This window comes from Marmota marmota, unplaced genomic scaffold (assembly GCF_001458135.2).
Source record: "Marmota marmota marmota unplaced genomic scaffold, marMar, whole genome shotgun sequence".
Taxonomy (NCBI): domain Eukaryota; kingdom Metazoa; phylum Chordata; class Mammalia; order Rodentia; family Sciuridae; genus Marmota; species Marmota marmota.
In genome coordinates, this window is record NW_026000185.1 from 16,717,081 (window position 1) to 16,738,657 (window position 21,577).

Below are 21,577 nucleotides of genomic sequence, written 5' to 3' on the forward strand. Positions count from 1 at the left end.
CGACGAGAGGAGAGAGAGGAGTGTGAGGAGTGTGAGTGTTGAGGGGGAGGGGGAGGGTCCCTCACGAGGCTCGTTGACTTCAGAGGAAGTCTAAAGGCATCAGCCTTGACATTGACAGCTCCAGTCGAGGGCCCAGTATGGTCCTGGCAGAGAGCCCTCGGAAACTGCTGGAAAGTCCTAACCTTACAATAGAAGATATTTTCCCAGTGATTGTCTTTCTGGTGCCAGTTCGTAAGACAAGGTGGGTGTGGGTTGGGGTGTGGGGGTGGCCTGACGGGAAAGAGGACAGAGGAGCTGTCTCCACCTGCCCGAGGGTTGCCAGTCTAGCTGACAGACAGGTTTCTGGCCCTGTCGGTGTCTCAGATCCTGTTTTCATGCAGCTCCCTGGGGGATAGAAGTGTCTTTCCCAGACTAGAAACTGGCACCAGCTCTTTTCCTTGGAAGGATCAAGACAGGAGAGAAAATAACAGTTGGGGGGCTCTTCTGTCAGGGGGAGACGCGCTGGGATCTTGAATCTCACGCTTCAGAGCCACGTTGCTCCATGTGGGTGCTCTGCGGACCCGCAGCGTCAGCCTCACAGGGAGACCTGTCAGGAAGGCAGAGGAGCAGATCCCACTTCCGGAGGCAGCAGGTACCTGTGGGGGTTGGTCCTTCGGGGACCCTGAGGCAGGCTGAGGTTTGAGATGGATTCTTCTGGAAGGGTTCCAATGGGGAGGTCAGAGGCGTTGGTTGTTCTTAAGAAGGAAAAACACAGGCGATTCTGTTTGGGATCCATCCATTTGGAAATGGGTTAGACTTCACAATAAAAATAGAGAAATGGAGTAAAATAATAATAGCCACATGAAATAGCAGTATGGTCAGGCTGGTATGAGGACCTTCCGGGCTCCAGGCTCTGGGCTAAACATGTATATTCTTTTTTTTTTCCTTTTTAACTTTTTAATTTGTTTTAATTAGTTCGACATGAGAGTAGAATGCATTCATGCACTTTGATATATCATACATAGATGGGGAATAATTTCATTTTTCTGAGTGCACATGTTGCAGAATCCTATTGGTCATGCAATCACATATATGCATACAGTAATAGTGTCTGTTTCCTTCTACTATCTTTCCTACCCCCACATCCCCTCCCCTCCCTCTACCTAATCTAAGATAACGCTATTCTTCCCTAGCACACCCTCCACCCCCCTTATTGTGAATTAGCATCTGCATATTAGAGAAAAACATTCAGCCTTTGGTTTTGTGGGATTGGCTTATTTTGCTTAGCATGATATTCTCCAACTCCAACCATTTACTGGCAAATGCCATAATTTCACTCTTCTTTAAAGCTGAGTAATATTCCATTGAGTATCTAGACCCCATTTTCCTTATCCATTCATCTATTGAGGGACACCTAGGTTGGTTCCATAGTCTTTCTTTTGTGAATTGAGCTGCTATAAACACTGATCATACTTGAAACTCTAGCCCAAGCAGTTAGACAAAAGAAAGAAATTAAAGGGATACAAATAGATAAAGAAGAACTCAAACAGTCACTATTTGCTGATGACATGATTCTATATCTAGAAGATCCAAAAAAAATTCCACCAGAAGACTTCTAGAACTCATGAATGAATTCAGCAAAGTAGCAGGATATAAAATCAACACCCATAAATCAAACGCATTCCTATACATTGGCGATGAATCCACTGGAAAAGAAATTAGGAAAACTACTCCGTTCACAATAGCCTCAAAAATAAAATAAAATACCTGGGAATCAATCTAACAGAAGAGGTGAAAGACCTCTACAATGAAAACACAGAACACTAAAGAAAGGAATTGAAGAAATCCTCAGAAGATGAAAAGATCTCCCATGTTCCTGGGTAGGCAGAATTAATATTGCATTCTTCATAGAAATAGAAAAAGCAATCATGAAATTTATTTGGAAAAATAAGAGACCCAGAATAGCTAAAGCAATCCTTAGCCAAGAAAAGTGAAGCAGGAGGCATCCCAATACCAGACCTTAAACTATACTACGGAGCTATAGTTACAAAAAAAGTGCACGGTATTGGCACCAAAGTAGACTTGCAGACCAATGTATATTCTTTATCCCAGGCTACTCTTACAAGAACCCATTTGATTGATCAAGAAACTGAGGTTTAAATACAAGACGCCTACCCTGGCATTTTATAGCCCTGTATCCCTAACTCTGGGTGGCCGGGCTACTGTCTCGTTAGAAGTCAACTATACTTTTAAATCAACTTGGTTTCGTGCCGCAGTCCGGCTGCAGCAAAATAACCGGGGGGTGACGAGCAACTTGTGTACATTGATACAGCAGGAGTGGGAGCCGTTTATTGTAGGACAGGAGGGGTATTTATGCATTCCACACAGCTTATCTTAATTAGCATAAACTCGATACAGCAGTCAACCAATAAGGAATCTCCACACTTAATGGCTCGCTGGCGTTACTTCACAAACCACTCCCTCTGCAAAATGCCAGGCGCCATCCTGACTTGTTTACAGACCCTAACAGTTTCGTCTGTTCCTTGTGGACGGGATCAACCTCTTAGATGGTCCCCTGCATCCCCAGTGCCCAGCAGAGCGCTGAACTGGTACTAAGGATCTGGTGGTGGGTGAGGGGTGGGAGAGACATGTTTCCGGGGAGCATTCGCGTTAAAGAACCAGAGAAAGCAGGAAGGAAAGTGTAAGATGTTGGGGCCCCTGAGGTATCATTTCCAGGAGGAGCCGTGGGACGGACCGTGGAAGGAGATAACCATGGTTGGGTAGAAGTAAAAGTTATTGGAACGGATTCTGTCTTTGAACCCGCTTTTCTTGTCATCTTGAACTTGCGGAACTCTTGTTTTGATCTTCTTATTGCACTCGTGGGATACTTAGAATAAGGTGGTGAGTTTGAGGCGCTGGGCATCTTCGTCTTCTTCCTGACCATAGTGGGACTGCATTGATCATGAGCCTTGGCGCTGTTACTCCGGGTGGCCCATCTCCTCTTAAGACATCTCCCTGCTATTTCCAGATAACGGCAATGACCTTATTGTTTTCTCCTTTCGCCTCTAAATTGATGAATCCATAAAACAGATTTCCTGAGATTGAACCATCTCTGCATTGATGGAAGGTGCCGTTCTATATTTAACTTCTACTGGATGGTTTCACTCATTGTGGATCGAATACAGTATCTTGGATTTTTTCTACCACAAGGGAGATGGTTAGCACTCTATTCTTAGGTTCTGTGTGTCTCTTATTTTCTAATCCCCTTCACTTGGCTACCTACGTTAGTGGCTTTTGAGCTGGCTCCTAACTAACTTCTTCCTGTTTCTCTAGGCTGATGTTTTATTCTGCTTTTCCTACCCTAAGTTGATCCTATAACTTTCTGTACCTGGGATGTTCCTGACCAGGTTGATGCTGTTCTTGATTGCTGTAATGTTGCTGATATTCTCCTTCTCCCCTCCTCCTCATCCTCCTGCTTTTCCTTCTTCTTTTGAGGAACTGGAGTTTGAACCCATGGATGCTTTACCACTGAGCTACATCTCCCACTCTTTATTTTTTATTTTGAGACACATTTCACTAAGTTGCCGAGACTGGCCTTGAACTTGTGATCCTCCTGCCTCATCCTCCCAAGTATCTGGGATTTCAGGGGTGTGCCATTATCTAGGTGCTGGTCATGAGTGACACCTGGATAAGAGGGGCACCTTGGTTTAGATGGCACCTCTGATTCTTTCAGCTCTTTCTTTTTTTAATTGAGGTAAGATTCATATCAAACAGGACTAACCATTACCTATCTTAAAGTAGTGCATTCAGTGGCATTTAGTACATTCTCTGATTATATAATCATCATCTATTTCTAGTTCCAGTAACTTTTCATCACCCCTTAAAAAGTCTGAATTTGTGAAGCAGTAAACCTCCTCTCTCCCTCCCCTTGGCCGATGGCTAGTACTAGTCTAATCCTCATTCATGGAATTATTTCCTTAGGATATTTTATATAAATGGAATTTATATAAATATATGACCATTTGAGTCTGGGTATGCACATGTCCATAGCAGCACTGTTCCCAATAGTCAAAAAGTAGAAATGACCAAAATGTTCATCAACTGACAAACGCATTTTGAAAATGTGGTCTCTCTATACCGAGGAATATTATTCAGCCTTGAAAACATTAAGCTAAACTAAAGGAGCCTGTTTTTTTTTTTTTTCCTGGGGGCTTGGTGGAAGCTCGATTAGAAAACTTGCAGTTCATCTTGGAAGCAGTCCAGGGATTGCAACCTGAAAGTCAGAAGTCAATTTTTCCCCAACATGGAACCAAATCTCCCTTTGACTCGCTTATTTCTCTGTGGGGGACTCTGAGCTGTTGATGTTAATCACAGTAACGTTCTGACCCAGCAAATGCCAGGCCAGCCGCCGTCACTGGTTCTACCCACACGGCTGTTTGTTGCTTACACACGTTGGACATGATTAACGCGGAAACTGCTTTTTTCTTTTCTAGTAAGAGATGCTAAAAACCTTGTACCTATGGACCCCAACGGCTTGTCAGATCCCTACGTGAAGCTGAAACTGATCCCTGATCCCAAGAGCGAGAGCAAGCAGAAGACCAAGACCATCAAGTGCTCTCTGAACCCCGAGTGGAACGAGACGTTCAGATTGTGAGTTGAAACCCCGCAGCTTGGGGGGGAGGTGCAGAGGCTGGGTCCCGGGCACCTGGGAATTTTTGGAGTGTGAGCTGAGTAAAAAATGAGAACTGATTTTTCGGTAGTGTTCCGAGTGCCCGTGGGCAGGGGGCGCGGTTGTTAGGGAAGGTGGGTTGTTTGGGAAGCCACAGTGGGACGCCACCTGTAGCAGGCGGAGACAGGCTCTCTGGGGCTGAGTTTAGGATGATGCTGGCTGGGTCTGCAGCCGACTGGGCGGCCTCCACTGACTTCCACGGAGCCTCTTCCCTGGCCAGTGCTCCAAGAATCTGGGCGATCCCTTTCTCCATGCATCTGTGCCTGCAGGTGTTCATGACAACAGCCAGCATTTATTGAGCACATACTATATGTACTAAATGAGTTACATGATCCAACTTCACGGGCTCATTTTATTCCCTTTTTTCTCAGATGGGGCTTATAGACATTTCCGAAAATGGTCCATAGGAAATATAAGCCACAGGCTGAATGCCTGGTTCCTTGGGGGTGGGGGGTGTCCCATCTCCTCTTCCCTTTCTCAGGATAAAACTAGGAATCATCTCTAGTCTCAGTCAAGGCTGTGCCTGAGAACAGGCAGTTTCCCCCAAAGACACCTCCAAAGACCCTTTTCTCTGTCTCCTCCTCGACCCACGTGTGTGCAAACACACACACACACACAGACTCGCCGGGTGCTGTGACCGATGTGTGTGTTTCTCACCGTGACTGTCAGTAGGATCTGCCAAACACCAGGAATATGATTAAGATATGAACCAGCAGAAGCCGGTAAAGCCGCTCCTGTAGGAGCTGACCCGGGTCTTACTCCAGTTCAGCCCACAGGCTGTCACCCAGGAAAAGCCCCCCGCGCCCTGGGGAACGGAGGCTGAGCATGTTACTTGCAGCAGCTTGTGAGGCTGAAAAATCTCTGCCTCCAGGTCTTGTCCTTTTGTTCCGACGCCTCCCCCTCCCCCCCCACCGCTGGAGAGATCACAGTAGGGTCCTCTGACTTCTCTGTCTTCTCTTTGCAGTCAGCTGAAAGAGTCCGACAAAGACAGGAGGCTCTCGGTAGAGATCTGGGATTGGGACCTGACCAGCCGGAATGACTTCATGGGGTCCTTGTCCTTTGGGATTTCTGAACTGCAGAAAGCTGGCGTCGATGGCTGGTAAGAAGGATTTTGCTCTGAACATCACGGGATACTCCAGCCCGGCAAAGGTGCCATCGCAGAGGTTTTCCTTTTTTTTCTCCTGAAAGTGCAGTGGCGCACGCTTGTCATCTCAGGGTCTCGGGAGGCCGAGGCAGGAGGATCGCATGTTCAAAGCCAGCCTCAGCAGCTTAGTGAGGCCCTAAGCAACTCAGTGAGACCCTGTCTCTATATAAACCCCAACACAGGGCTGCGGATGTGGCTCAGTGGTTAAGCACCCACGGGTTCAATCCCTGGTACCAAAAAAAAAAAAAAAAGTGCAACATAAAAACAGAGGCCCCAGGTGAGGGCTGGTAGCTTAGATCTGCCTCACAAATATGTCTTGTTTGGTCCTCATCTTAAGAAAGGATCAGTAGCCAGTATTTAAAGAAAAAAAATGGGGCTACGGGGCGGCCCTTGAGAGTAGTTGAACAGCCAGTACACCCTTTAGATAAGGCGCCAGTACACCCTTTAGATAAGGTTTCTCTTGGCCACAGACCTCACCACTCCCTATTGTATCACATCTGCCCCTCTTGATGCTGTTACATGACTTGACCAGACCCAGGGGCTCTGAGCATGCAGGAGCTGCGTTGTCACTGAGTGTCCTTACCCGATCTGGCCACGAATAGCTGCAGTGTGTCCTTTCCTCTAGAATTTTTGCTTAGTTCTCTTTTTATGTAAAAAAAAAAAAAAATCCTTATTCAGTATTTTCATGAGAGGAGCTGGGTCCACCCCCAGGGCCCCTCCCAGTTATCTGATCATACGAGTCCAAATCGAGAGCCCAACCTTGCACGGTCACTTTGGGAAGAGTGGTGACCGGGGCTGCTCTTATGTCTTTGAGATAAATTGTCCCACTTCTGAACCGTCTCCCCTGGGACTTTTTCGGTTCCAAGTGAAAGAAAATGAAAAGCATCCGACGCGGGCATCGAGAAGGACTGGGCCCCTGCTGGCCCTCCACCCCCATCCTTGGCCTCGTTCAGATCACGACATCCTTGACCCTGATCCATTTGTATCACGGGCTCTCATTCAAGTGGCCAGAGTGTCTCCCAGGTCCTAGTTGCTAGGGGTGCTTCAAGGCATAGGCCAGACACGTGCTCACGGAGCCTGGCTTGGGACAGGGTGGGGGTAAAGGACACAGGTAAAAATCCATGACAGCGTGACGCTGAGTCTGAAGAGCCCCGGAGCTCAGGGTGCCCGGAGAAGAAGAAACGGAATAAGGTGCGTTCCAGGAAGCGCAGTTCCCAGCGGTCAAGAGCATCATCGTCGTGATGGACGTTTGTCAAGTTTTTCCTTAGCTCAGTAATGAGGAAGCCGGCGGGGACAAACGGCGGAGTCCACAGAGGTCCTGAGAAACTGAGAATTGGATAATCTGCAGCAAAGGGAAGGCCGAAGTCACCTAAGTCACATAGAAAACTGTCTCACCAACAGGGACAATCGTGAGCTTACTTACCAGGCTGGGGTGGGGGAGAATGATCCCACCTGTTTTTGGAAAGTTAACATCTCTCTTTGCAGACGAGCGAGGCCATCTGGACCCGACTCAGTTGTGAATAATAAGTTAAACAAAGTGATATTACAGTGAGGAAGGAGGTACCTAATTAGAAAATGCTTTCGCATGACATTCAAAGGTCACACAACCATCTTTTTTTTTTTTTCTCTCCCAAGTTTTGGATTTTTTTTTTTTTTAACTAACATATGGGTGATTTGACTTTGCCGAGTTCCACTTTTGCTGACTCACCCGAGGGGTGTTTCTCCCTCTAGAAGTCAAGTGGCAAGAGGTGAAAGAGAAGGAACGACGTCGGATTCTCCGGGGGGTGCAAGTGAGGGAGGAGAGGACATCTTCACAGTGATAAGTATAACAGCCACAGCTCCCAGGAACGGGCTCTGACCAGATGCCGGACTTTGTCACAGTGGCCGAGTTCGAGAAGGCTCCTTGGGCTGCACACTGTGCCGGGGGCCTCCCTGTCATGGGGTGGCCGTTCCTGAGCCAGGGACCCCTGAGGTAGGACTGGTCCCACCTGGCTTTGGAGCATCAGTCTGGATCCGTGGTGGAGCCCAGGACTGGCTTGTGGACTCCCATTGTGAGGTCCCTTCACACAGTGCCCCCTGGGTCTCAGGCCCAGGTCATCGCCAGGCCCCATTATTTTGGTGTGGGGGGGGCACCAGGGATTGAACTCAGGGGCACTTGACCCCTGAGCCCCGTCCCCAGCCCTATTTGGTACTTTATTTAGAGACAGGGTCTCACTGAGTTGCTCAGCGCCTCACCATGGCTGAGGCTGGCTGTGAACTTGTGATCCTCCTGCCTCAGCCTCCCCAGCCGCTGGGATGACAGGTGTGCCCCAGGGCGCCCGGCACCAGGCCCAATTTGTCAGCCCTTCTGAGACCCCTCATTCCTGTGTGTCCTTCATGGAGGGCTGGGGGCGCTGCCCCAGAGACCTGCGTCTCTCCCTTCCTCGCCTGCTGCTACCATGACTTTGTAGGGTAGGACCGTGGCCGGGAGCCGGGCTCCACTCTTCGGTCACCACCTCCTCGCCCTCCTCCTTCCCTGGTCCCCCAGGTCCAGAACATGCACCCCTCGGCCTCCAAGCGTGGCCAGGTAGCAAGAAAGCAATTTAAAATAATAATCGTTCACTTGAAACCACGGTCTACTTGGAGCGGTTTTACTGTGGGAACCTTCACACGCTGCACATTTAGTTGAGCAAACAAAAGGGAAACATAAAGGACATTATAATAAGGTGGCATTATTAAGCAAAGACTGCAGGGACCGGGGAGGGGAAATAAATGGCTTAATGACAGGGGCCAGCAGCGCCCCAGGGACAGCTCCAGAGCTTAACAAATGGACACTTAGGTCCTCCGTTCATTCTCCCTACAACTCTAGGGAGCGCATCATTCCCCAAAATCAGAGTCGTTAGGGACACAGAGCTCCTGAGGGACAGTGATGGAGTTTGGTGTGTGATGCCGCAGCCTATGTATGTGTGACTCCTATCCGTCTCCTGACACAGAGGTAGGCAGAGGGCTGGGGGTAGACAGCCAGGGGTTGACCTTGGCTCTCTTAACTGGATGGATGCTTTGTGACCTCCAGCAAGTCACCTCCCCTCTCTGTGCTACAGCCGTCTCAGCAGGAATTTACTCATCAGATTGATCATAAGGCTCCCTCTGCACCCCTTAGGATGGCTGTCAAGTTGATGAAATAATCGGAAAGGAACTTTGACAAAATAAATGCCCTCTTCCAGATTTTGCTGATTAAAAAAAAAAAAAAGTCCTCTTTAGAGTTAGGGCCAAGGACTCTACCATGCTGCCTTGGCTCTAAAGGTCCTACGAGTTCTTTGAACTCTGTGTGATCTTGGGTAAGACACAGGCCCTCTCTGAGACTCTGTCTCCCCATCTGGAAGGGAAGGGGCTCCTCTATTTTGTTGTGTGATATTGTCACATGTCACATAATGCGGGTTTGCTCCACAAAGGCCTTCGACTTCTAAGATTAGGATGGAGCTAAAACGTTCCTGTGTCCCGGAGATCTCAGCTGCCTGCAGGGCGGGGACATGCTCTGTTGATTTGCAGTCCGGGAGCCGTGGGCTAGACCGAGTGGCCCAGGAGTGCCGCAGGCTAGACCGTCTAGGTTTGTGTGCGTGCACTCTACGGTGCGCAGGGAGGTCTCATGACGTTGCTCAGGACCTCAGGACGTGTCTTGGTGGTTAAGTCAGACATGACTATAACGTGGCAATAACAGCAGAAGCAGCTGAGGCTGCTCCCGGGGCTGGTGCCCCTGCCCCAGGCCCCTCCTCTTTCCCAGTCTCCGCCTTTTCCCCAGGCCCCTCCCCTGCCCAGGCCCCTCCCCTGCCCCAGGCCCCTCCTCTGTCTCAGCCCCTCCCCTGCCCCAGGCCCCTCCTCTGCCTCTTTGCTACTAGCAGCTCTGGCACCTGCTGTCAAATCCTCTTCTTTGTTTCTAATTTCATTTATTTGCGCAGTCTTTCCCCTCCATGTGCCAAAGCTTCACTTGTTTTATTTATTTCTTATTTTTTTTCCCCCAAGGAATTAGCTGTGGGATTTGTGTATCAACCTGTCTGTTTTCTCCTCATTTCTAGAAGTTTATCTTGTGGTTAAATGAATTTCAGTTGAATATTTTGCTTTTTTTTTTTTTCACTCTGCTCTTTAAAAGCAGCGAACAGTGTTTGAGAGAAGAGATCATTCCTCCAGGCTTTGAGATGTCCTACTGCGGCCTTTGTCTTAAAGTCTGTGGTGGTCGTGGTGTGTGTGTGTGTGTGTGTGTGTGTGTGTGTTTAACATATTTTTTAGTTGTAGAAGGACATAACATCTTTATTGTATGTATTTACTTTTATGTGGTGCTGAGGATCGAACCCAGGGCCTCCCCGTGCTCCACCCCTGAGCCCCGGCCCAGCTCCCGTGATTGTGGTTCTTCATTTCTGTTTTTACTGGCTTTCCCGTTGGCGTGCTGTGTGACATCTACAATTAGCTTTTTTATTGCTAAATCACAGTGTTGTGGAGTCAGGGAACACGGCCTGTGGAACTTTCTTTCTGTCTCTTCTTTTTTTCTCCTACTTCCTTTATTTCCGCGTAGTTTGGTCTCTGTGAAGTGTTGCCCAGTTCTGTGGACATTTCAGAAGGGAAGGCTGTGTTTGCCGTCTGCAGGGCGTCTTGTTGATCCTGCCTACTGTGCGCCTCTGCTCTCTTAGGCCTTGTTATTTTTGCTCTGTTTGCTTAAGCTAAATGGATCGTGGCCCGTGTTATGATTTCCCAATAACATTGTATGTTTTTTCATTTCTGATTTTTATTTGGTCTTGTGTATGTGGCAACGTGATTATCCACCTGATTCTTCAAGACTCATTATATTGACACAGAGTTTTTGCTCGTTCATTCATTGAAACATGGCTGGAGCCTGCTAGTGAACCCAACAGGCAAGAATCTTTGACCACCTGGAGTTGTCTTTCTATTTGGAAAAAAAGAAACATTTTTTAAACTAGTGAAAATAACCAGTGAAACATAGAATGTTCGAGACCCATAACGGTTATGAAGAAAAGGTAAAGCAGAAAGGAGAACAGGGAATGCTGGGGGGGTGGTGTTGAGATTTTACAGGGTGCTCAGGAAGGGACTCACGGAGAAGAGGACATTTAGCAAAGACCCAAGGGAGTGGGGGAGCCGGCCGTGTGGACATCCAGGGAGAGACTGTCTAGACAGAACAGCAAGTGCCAAGGCCCTGGGGCAGGAGTGTGCCTGGAGAGTTTGAGGAACAGCGAGGGGGCAGGACAGGGGTAGAGGACAGGGTGTGGGATGGTCATACGCAGGGGGCTTTGCAAGGGCTTTGTCGTCTGCTGTGAGTCAGATGATGGATTAGTCAGCTTTTCATGGCCCTGATCAAGAACAACTTAGAGGAGGAAAGATTGCATGTGGCCCGTGGTTTCCAAGGTTCAGTCCGTGGTTGGCAGGCTCCAAGACGCCGGGGCCAGAGGACATGGTGGACAGAAGTAGCTCAAGAGAAGGGAGCCAAGAAGCAGAGAGGGGCAGAGCGAGCCAGGAAGAAGGGCCAGGGACAGTCCAGTCCCCAGGGCGCACCCCAGTGCCTCCCTCCCACGAGGTCCGGCCTCCCAGCAGCCCTTTTGCAGCACAGAGGAATCCACATGCAGATCCAGACCCTGATGGATGGGGAGCCACGGGGCTAAGGACATCTGTGTCCTCTCTGAGTGTCCACTGTGGCACCGGGTGGGGGAGGGGCAGGTCCTTTTGCCTAGATTTTTCCAATTTTTTCATGCTTTCTGATTCCTTTGATCAGTGTAACAAGTGGCCCATTGTAGGATGTTTATAAAAGAATTTTAAAAATAAAGTAGTGGAACCCGAAAGTCCTTTCTACAGCAAAGTGTCCACACGGCGGTCTGGTCTGGCTGCTGCCGCGATGTTTCCAAAGATTGTTTTTCTTTCCTTTTTCACTCTCTGTTTTCCTCCCCTTCTGATCAGAATTATTCTCTTCAATCATTGTTACCTTAAAATGCTGTTTCTTGAAACTTGCTTTTGCTATTTCTAATAATGACTTCTTTGTCCAGTCACAAGTAATCATAATAAAGCTTTGGGATCCGACTTCCTGGGCTAGAATTTCTGATCCAGCATTTTATAGCTGTGTGCCCTGGGTGAGTTGCTGGGCCTCTCTGTGCCTCCTTTTCTCCTTTGGAGATAATAGTGGTGATTGTGTTCACGGAATCCTGGAGATGTTAAATTAGTAATATAAGTGAGGTGCCCGGTGTCTGGTAAAGAGTGGGCACTCAATAAGTGTCAGTCATTTTTATTGCCAATTGAACAAGTATTGGAAAAAATATAAATAAGCAAACAAAATGTATTATCCAGAATGTCATTGCCCAGAGATAGTGGCAATGATACTCTTTAGAGTGTGAGTGCACATGTATATATGTGTGTGTGTGTGTGTGTGTGTGTGTGTGTGTGTGTGTCGGAAACAAAAGTGAAATTTTGTAGCAACACTATTTGGTAGCCTGCAATTTTCTCCTAATGATCTACATTGAAACTTTTCCTCTGTCGTTTAATAATCTTGGGCAACATCAGTTTTAATAGCTTCATGCAATGCATTCTGTGGATCTGCCTCATTATATCACCATATTCTTATTATAAGGCATACAAGGCTTATTTTCAAAAACAGTTCTGCAGTAAACACACTTGTAATGAAATCTTTGTGTGCATACCTTTAATTATTTCTGAATAAATCTCCTGGTCTGGGTTTGACGGCTTTGAGGATAGATGCATCACTCAAGTATCTGCCAACCCAGCCTATATTTTTTTTAAAAAATCACCTTATAGCTGAACAATGTTGTTTAATTTTTTTTTTTAATTTTACTCACACCTGTCAGCATCTGCTGTCCTAAATTTCAAACACCAGATACGAAGATGAGACGTATTTTAATTATTAATTGTGTTGAGCATTTTCATTTGATTATCGCCACTCACTTATATCTGTAAATGATCATGTCTTATCTTTTGCCTCTTCTTTTTGATTTTATAAGAACATTTTTTTATAAGAAAGTTGTTAATATTGTCTTTGCTGACATTTATGTTGCAAACATTCTTCCTTCTCATGTTGCAAATTAATTTGGGTAATATGCACTTTTTTTGTTGTTGTTGTTGTTAGTGGAATAGAGAGCATCCGGTTTAACTCTAACATGATCCACATTGAGTCAGCCACCAGGAAAATCAAGTTTGTCCTCTGTCCACTAATTGTTATCTGAGTTCTCCATCCTGGGTTCATGGTCTGATTTTTCAATTCAGTGATCGAGATTTTTCTTCTGCAAGTGAACTTTCCAAATTTCAGGCTTTTCCCTTTTCATAGACACAGGAATCTCTTGACTGTCTCTGAGGATACGAGTTACACATTTAGCAGAACTTCCTGGGACAGTAGTTCTCTTTCACAGGAGGTCCTGATGGGATTCCTCATGGCTTCTTTCTGTTTGAACGACTGGAGTTTTTCCTGTGCCCTGTGACCTTTCTCCATTTACCCGTCCTGAGAGCAGGAGAAGCACAGAAATGACGCCTGTCCCTGTCCTAACCTTTCTGATCTGGGTGAAAGGCCACAGGAGCCTTGCTGTTTGGGGAAATCCATTTTTGTCCTGTGGGGTGTCCTGTTCCCCGGGTGCATTGGAGAGTGGACTACAGCTAGAGAGAGCTGGGTAACGAGCATCCCCACGTCTTCCCCGCGTTGGTCCTGAGTGTCTCGAGGCTGGGGAGAGCGCTGTTCTTCTCTCCCCATGGTGCAGTAGCCTTGTTTGGAGCTTGTAAGAGCTCAGTTACTCTGCATCCCCTCCTGCTGCGCTGTAGCCAGAGGCACACACTTCGGGCTCCAGGTGCTCACACCCCCTGCTACCTGCTGAGCAGGGGTGGCGATGGAGACCCTCATCCCCTGCCTGGAGGTCTGACCTAGGGCTATTGGTTGGGGTCTCTTGGGGTCCCTTTACCAGTGACAGCTGGCCAATCCCCCTCCATCTGTGTTTTCCAGGGTGCGAGACTTTGGCTAGTACAGGAGCAGATGGTACCCCAGAAATCTCTCCTTCTGCCTGTGCCCCTTCTGTCCTTCATCTGACTGGGAAGAGAAGGCCCCAGAGCATTCCGCTGTGTCCCCAGCCCTCTTTGACACCTGGCTCTTTGCTGAGGCCCCATGTTAAAATGGCGGGGGGGCAGGTGTTGGGCTCAGGGCTTTGGGTGAATGATACCTTTTCCCAGAACTTGAGTAACATTGGTTTGCATGGATCTATCTCTTATTTAAAAACAGTTACTTTCTTTTTAAAACTTTTTTGTTTTAATTAGTTATGCATGACGACGGTAGAATGTGTTTGTGCACTTTATATATCACACATAGATGGAGTATAATTCATCATTTTTCTGAGTGCACATGTTGCAGAATCCCGTTGGTCACACAGTCACATATATACATACAGTAATAATGTCTGTTTCATTCTACTGTCTTTCCTGTCCCCACATCCCCTCCCCTCCCCTCCCAGCACTTCCCTCTACCTGATCTAAGGTAACGCTATTCTTCCCTGGTGCCACCCGCCCCCCACCCCGCCTTATTGTGAATCAGCATCCGCATATTAGAAAAAACATTCAGCCTTTGGTTTTGTGGGATTGGCTTACTTTTTTTTACCATGACATTCTCCAACTCCAACCATTTACTGGCGAATGCCATATTTTCACTCTTCTTTAAAGCTGAGTAATATTCCATTGAGTATCTAGACCACATTTCCTTTATCCATTCATCTATTGAGGGACACCTAGGTTGCTTCCACAGTTTAGCTATTGCGAATTGTGCTGCTATAAACATTGATGTGGCTGTGTCCCTAGGTATGCTAATTTTAAGTCCTTTGGGTATAGACCGAGGAGAGGGATAGCTGGGTCAAATGGTGGTTCCATTCCCAGTTTTCTGAGGAATCTCCATACCGCTTTCCAGATTGGTTGCACCAACATGCAGTCCCAAAAGCAATGTATGAGTGCGCCTTTTCCCCACATCCTTGCCACTGTTTATCGTTGTCTGAACAGTTACTTTCTATCTGTAAGAAGTGACGTAGACTTTCTTTTCAAGCAAGAGATACAAAAAAATTTTTTTTTAATTTATTGAATTTGGGTGCTGGGGATGGGACGCAGGGCTTCACACATTGTAAGCACACCCCCTACTATTGAACTACACCCCGAGGCCAGAAAGTGTCCTCTAAAAGAGAATTTAAAAATACATTCGAGGAGCATTATGTAAAACAGCACACAGATCCAACAGATCCCACCCGGCGTCCTCTCCCCTTTACTTGAGTTTGTGGAAGTTTCTGGAATCCCCTGCTGCGCATCGCCTCGTCCTGGTTTCCAGCACGGACACAGACGTCCCTTGGCTTTTCTATTTTTTTCGGTGACTTCAGTGGAAACTGGGAGGACGAGAGCCGGACACCCAACGTGGAGGCTTGTCCTCTCCGCTCTCGGTCACCTCTGTCCCCTATTTTTGGAAGCTGCCTAAGAAGATTTGTGAATGGAGCAAAAGAACCATGACAGACGCTGCCCATTCGGGTGACGTAGGACCTTGGGGGTGAGGAGTTTGGGGAACCTCCTTCCTCCTCCCTCAGATGCCTCGGGAATGTCCCTTGCCTGTCCTCCTTCTTACCGCCTGTCTGGTTGGAAACACACGGAAGCCACCACGCTGTGACAAGAGCCCCAGTCACATTCCCAGACGGTGCCACATGCTGAACGCCGGGAAGGTCACCTGTCTCTCTGGGCGCTTTCCGCGTATCATCAGCTGTCAGTCACGAGTCTGCAGAAAGGGACCTTGTTCCACCTTGTAGATGTGAAACGCCAAGGCCCAGAGCCCAGCCACGTACCTGGGCCACCCAAGGAGGCAAGGACGGAGGTGGGTGGACGGGGCATCTTTGACGCCAGGGCCTTAGAGGGACAAGGTTTCTTCAGAGCACTTTGGGCAGCTTTCTACAAAGAAGAGGAGCACTGGGAAGTCCTCGGTCACCCGAGAGCAGCCCGCCCACGGCCAGGTGCGAGATGGCGACCCACATAAAGTGGACAGAAACAGAAACACTGGCGAGGATGAGGGGGACACTGTACAGCGGGGGATCGCCGTGGCCCCACCTGGAATCAGAATGTACCTAGAGGACAAAAAGATAAAAAAAAAATGATCGAGCCATATGACTAAGAAAGTGTGTGTGTGAGTATGTGTGTGTGAGCACATGCACACACACGTGCAGAGAGAACTTCATGTCCTCTATAAACACAGGGTGTACCTTTTCCCCCTTGATGTCCATGGAGTACAGGTCAAGTGTCCCCATGCGTGGGACTAGAAGTGTTTTGGACTTTGGACTCTGATTTTGGACTGTTTGCACATTCATAATGACATATCTTGGGGAAGGGACTCAGTCTCACACAGTATTTCACATACACCTTGCACACATAGGTGGCAGGTAACTAACTGTATGCACCATTTTTAGTGAATTTGTGCATGAGGTGAAGTGTCACAGTTGTGGAATTCTCCACCTACATTATCATGTCGGTGATCCGACAGGTTTGAATGTTGGAGCGTTTGAGATTTTGGGTTTTTGGATTAGGGATGTACAACTTGTACTTACAAAAACATATGGTGTCCTTGGCTACAAACTCACACACACACACCAGAAACCCAAACCCCAAACCGAATAAAACAAAAGACTGCTATTGTACCAGGGATTGAACTCAAGGTGCTTAACCACTGAGCCCCATCCCCAGCCCTGTTTTGTATTTTATTTAGAGTCAGGGTCTCACTGAGTTGCTTAGGGCCTCCCTTTTGCCGAGGCTGGTTTTGAACTTGCGATCCTCCTGCCTTAGCCTCCCTGAGCTGCTGGGATGACAGGCGTGCGCCTGGCTCATCATGTTTTTTCAAAGGAGAGCTTTCTATAGGCCCCCTTCTCAGGGCCACTCCACAAAACAGTACCAGACAGCACGTCGTGGAATCTCAACTGACCCCTGTCTCCCTTTAGGTTTAAGCTGCTGAGCCAGGAGGAGGGCGAGTACTTCAACGTGCCTGTGCCGCCCGAGGGGAGTGAGGGTAATGAAGAACTGCGGCAGAAATTTGAGGTGAGGCTCCTTGCTTTCCGCGTCGAGGGGAACCAGGGACTGCCATGTTCCATTTCCCGTCCTTGGTGGGGTCCGTAGCAAGGCCCGTCAGGACTCAGCCTTTGCAATACGTTCCCAGAGAACTCTGGGTCGACTTCAAGACCCTGGGGCAGTGTCTCCTGTCCTGGGACAGTGTCCCTGCCTCCCGTCCTCATTCGGATGAGACATTTCCTTGACGTGAGCTCATTCACTTCCCAGGTTATTTTGAGGGTGATTTGGACTAAGTGTGTGGGAAGTAGTGATGTATTTCGGAGGCCAGGTCAATGAGGCTGGTGGACAGGGGGATCTGGACTTGAATCCATCGTCAGGACGGTGCCAGACAGGGGGGTGGATGGGACCAGTGACCTCATGAGATGCCCCTTGACTCTGACTGTGGGCTATACAGCTGCTCTGCTCCGACCTCAGAGAAGCCCCTTCATTCGCTGGGGACACGCAAGCCCCGTTGTTAGTTAGGAGCAGTGTGTGCAGGACACATTCCAGTTTTAAAAGTAGATGTTCTGAAGCCCGGCGCGGTGGTGCACACCTGTCATCCCAGCGGCTGGGGAGGCTGAGGCAGGAGGATCGTGAATTCAGAGCCAGCCTCAGCCAAAGTGAGGCGCTGAGCAACTCAGTGAGACCCTGTCTCTAAATAAAATGCAAAACAGGGCTGGGGATGGGGCTCAGGGGTCAAGTGCCTCTGAGTTTAATTCCTAGTACAAAAAAGAAAGAAAGAAAATGTTTTGGGGAAGATGGGTTTGAGTCTATATACGATAGTTCCACAAGGGAAAACACATAAATTGTGCATATAAATTTAACGTACAGAATCTTTTGGGAAACCATCAATTTTGGATAAACCACGATGACCTGTTAATTCTGGAAAAATGTATAAAAAAGCAGATCTAAGATGAGGTGAATGATTATTATTTATTAGATAATCACACAAGAAGATTGAAAAATTAGTTGGATGTGGTGGTACCTGCCTGAAATCCCCGTGATGCAGGAGGATCGCAAGTTTGAGGCCAGCCTTGGCAACTTAGTAGGGACCCTGTCTTAAAATAAAAAATAGAAGGGGCTGGGCTATAACTCATTGGTAAAGCATCTTTGGGTTTAGTCAGAAGGAAGGGAAAAGAAAAGAAAATAGATAATTGAAAAATTATGGCCAGGAAAAGTTCCGTTGGAAAGCGTTCAGGTATTTTGAGAACACCAAAGGAGTACAGCTTTGTCTGAGAAGACAGGGAAAATGTCCGAGAGAAACTGAAATGGAAGTTAACCAAGTAAAGAGAGGGGAAAGAGCATTCTGTGTAGAGAGAACAGCATGCGCAAAGGTCCTGTGGTGGGGTATTACAGAGAAACTATGTGAGGATGAATGAAGGCTAGTGGGAGCAGAGCAGAGCTAGTCGAGGGTGGGTGCGTCCAAGGTCATGCCAAGGAAGTGTGTGGGCACCGACTCGCAGGACTGAGCTGGCCTTGGCAAGGATTCTGGGTTTCATCCCAAGAATCATGTTGATTTTTTTTTTTTTCAACTTGACAGAAATAACTTGTGAGTATCTCTGGGTCCCTTGTCTTGAGCTGTGCCCTCCAAGCGGCTCTGATGGTGGAGATGGTTCTGAATAGACTGGGGTCTCCTTTTCTGAAAACAAGTGAAATAAACAGGCTTAACCTTGGGCTTATCAGTCCTTCTCCAGTGACCTTGATCTCTGAAGGTCATTCCCGTGGAACCTGCTCAAAGCCAGACGAATTCATAAAAGCATCTTCCCGCCGTGCAGAGCTGAAAACTGGACGCTTTGAGAAAACCGAGGACAGAAAGGCAGTCCTTCCAGAGATGTCCCTTTGTCTCTTGTCCCCCGCCCCCCGCCCCCGTCTCCCTGATGAGGTGGGATCCATTTGCTGCTGTGTTAAAACGGCAAGATCGTGGGTGAAAAGAGAGAGAGAAACAAAAACCAAAAAAACCCAACAAAAACCAAGGCTGCTATTTTCTTGTATAAAATGAAGTCTCGGTTTTGCAAAATGATTTCTTCTGTCCTGGGGCAGCTGGGGTGACAATCCAGAACACCGCGGAAAACATTTTCTACACAAATAGAGCATTCGTCTGGGCCAGTAATTGGCTTGAAGTGAGGAACTATTTTATCTGCATGCTGCAAAAATATGTCCCTTTATTTCTAAGCAAGAGCCTGCGGACGCTCGTTTATGCCTGAATTATAATCGCTGCGTCCCGTAGTTGTTGATTAAAAACAAACAAAAAGAATGTTTCCAGCCGACTGGAAATTGTTCTCAGGCACACAGAGGGATTTCAGTTGACCTTGAACGTGAGAAATGTAATCCCTGCGCAGTAACCAATTAGCACCCAGAAGGACTCAGAAATTACTGTCAAGCCTCTTATCTGGAGGAATTCTGAGGGGCCGTAAAATGGACCTGCTGGGATTGGGGTAATGGAGTCATGGTAGGGTGAGCCTGGTGCGGTTCACACCTCATCAGGTGGTGTATTTCGGGATGCCAGACCTGGCTCTGGGAGGCCTGCAGTACCTGACCGTGGCCTTGCCGAAGGGGCCAGGGAGTGGGGAGACTCTTGGGGGGAGTTTCCAAATGGGGATTTCTGACAGCTTTTGAAAAATTTAACTGAGTGCTTATTATGTGCCATTCATTATGCCGAGTGCTTTACAAATCTGAACTCGTCTTAACTCCCCTCCTCGACCACCCTGAACAATAGGTGCTGTTACCATCACTCCTGTTTTTCTTTTGCAGAAAAGGAAATTGAGGTTCAGGGAGGTCATTTCCCAAGGTCCCCAAGCTGGTCACGGTCCCCCGGGTTTGAGTTTCCCCCAGAAACAGACCATAATGAGGATTCCATCCAATGCAAGTGGGTTTATTTAGGGCTTGATCCCCGGAAGTGCTTCTTCTAAGCAGGACGAGGAAGGGAAAAGAGAAGGAAATAAGCAAATACCAGGTGACAGGGAAGTTCTAGAATGTTCCGGGAACACCCTTTCCGGGTCACAACCTCTGGGCATGCCGACTTGCCTGGCCTGGAGTGGTTGGGCGTTTGCATCTAGCCTGGGCCTGTTTGTCCCCAGTACGTTGCAGTTTCTGGATGACTTACGATCCCTAATACGGTGTGACTGCTGTGTAAATAGCTGCTCGGCGGCGCTATCTGGGGAACGGTGGCGAGGGGAAAAGTCTGCACATGTTTAATATGGAGATGATTTTTTTCCTGGGTAGTTTGGATCTGCAGAAGGTTGGATCCACGGAGGCGGAACGGCTGAGACCCAGGGCCCGCTGTATTAACCAGCACGTCACCGCTGTGGGCTACTGGAGTAGAATCCTGCCCAGAACGCGTGCTGGGGTTTCCCCATCCAGGATCCGAGGGATCAGCCCCAGCTCTGTTCCGAGGGCTGCCTCCAGGACAATCCACGCGCCAGCGCTTTCCACGCGCCCTCCTTGCGGGCTGTGCTCCCATCTGCAGCCAGAGGATGCGCCCCCAGGCAGAGAGCCACAGGTGTTGGCAGAGAGCAGCCCCAGCTGTGGGGAGGAGCCAGCCGGAGGGTCTTGGCAGGGGGGACCCCGGTGGCCGCATCATCTGGCCGGTGGTTCTGCGCAGGCTGCTTGGATTCATATCCCAGTTCTGCCTCTTCCTTGCTGGGTGACCGTAGGCAAGTTGCTTCACCTCTCTGAGCTTCTGACTGGCCATCTGTGAAATGGGGAATTGCAACACCTCTTACCTCCTGAGGTTATGGAGGATTCCATGGGCTCATGGGTTTAGAAATGTCCTGCATTCAGAGAGGTGCCAGGTGCTGATGGTGTGGTGGTGGTCAGCTTCCCGTCTCAGAATAGACACAGCTCAGAAGGTGATTCTGTTTGGGGTTGGGGACAATCTCTAGGGACTCCCAGCACACAGGGGTCTTTGCCTCTGCTGCCGCACAGCAGGGAGACCTGGGGTCGCTCTCTGTAGGAACTGGATGATCTCCGTCAGAGCCCAGGAGCCTGGCCGCTGAGGGTCCTTGGTGGTCCCCTGGAACTTTCTGGAAGCAGCATGGCCATCTGCTCAGAAGTGCTCTTCATCTGCTTCCTCTTTGAGCACCAAGTTCTAGGGCTCTCAATTACAGACCTGAAAGGCCACCCCAGGGGATTCCTGTTTCTGAAGGGCTACCCTAGCCACCAAGAGGAAAGACGGTTTTCATTTAAGGCTCAATTTTGCAAAGTCCCCTCTTTGATGGAGTATCTGCCAGGCACAAGGCTGTTTGGAACCGTGGGATGTTTAGGAGGACCCGTGACAAGTTCTTGTTCTCCTGAAGCTCATTGTGTTGGGGTCACAAGCCCAGATGTTTCAGGAGCCCGGCGGATACCAAGAAACGGGAAAGGCTACTCCAGCCAGATCCACTGTTCCCAAAGAAGCCCGGAAACTGTTTTTTATAAGACATCTCCTGCCTTTCAACAGTGGGCATCTGATTTAAATATTAAAACAAGAGCCAACTCTGAGCAGAACAGACCAGCAGCATTGTTAGACTTCTGACCTGGATTCTAGAAGTCCCAGTGACGTGCTGGGTGCCTTCATCTTCTGTTGCTGTAACAAATTACCTGAGGCTACATGCTTCAGAAAGAAAAGAGGGCGTCTGGGCTTCCCATTTTGGAGGCTGAAAGTCCGA

The 21,577-nt window shown here is 48.3% G+C and overlaps 1 protein-coding gene across 2 annotated transcripts in view; it reads left to right on the forward strand.

The window, feature by feature from the left end:
* Prkcb (protein kinase C beta) overlaps positions 1-21,577 on the forward strand; it is a 262,797-nt gene that overhangs the window by 162,231 nt on the left and 78,989 nt on the right. For both annotated transcript variants that reach the window (XM_015490650.2, XM_048789666.1), the window contains exons 5-7: positions 4,473-4,629; positions 5,673-5,807; positions 16,826-16,922. In XM_015490650.2, the coding sequence (XP_015346136.2) occupies positions 4,473-4,629; positions 5,673-5,807; positions 16,826-16,922 (389 nt within the window). The remainder of the gene's footprint in view (positions 1-4,472; positions 4,630-5,672; positions 5,808-16,825; positions 16,923-21,577) is intronic.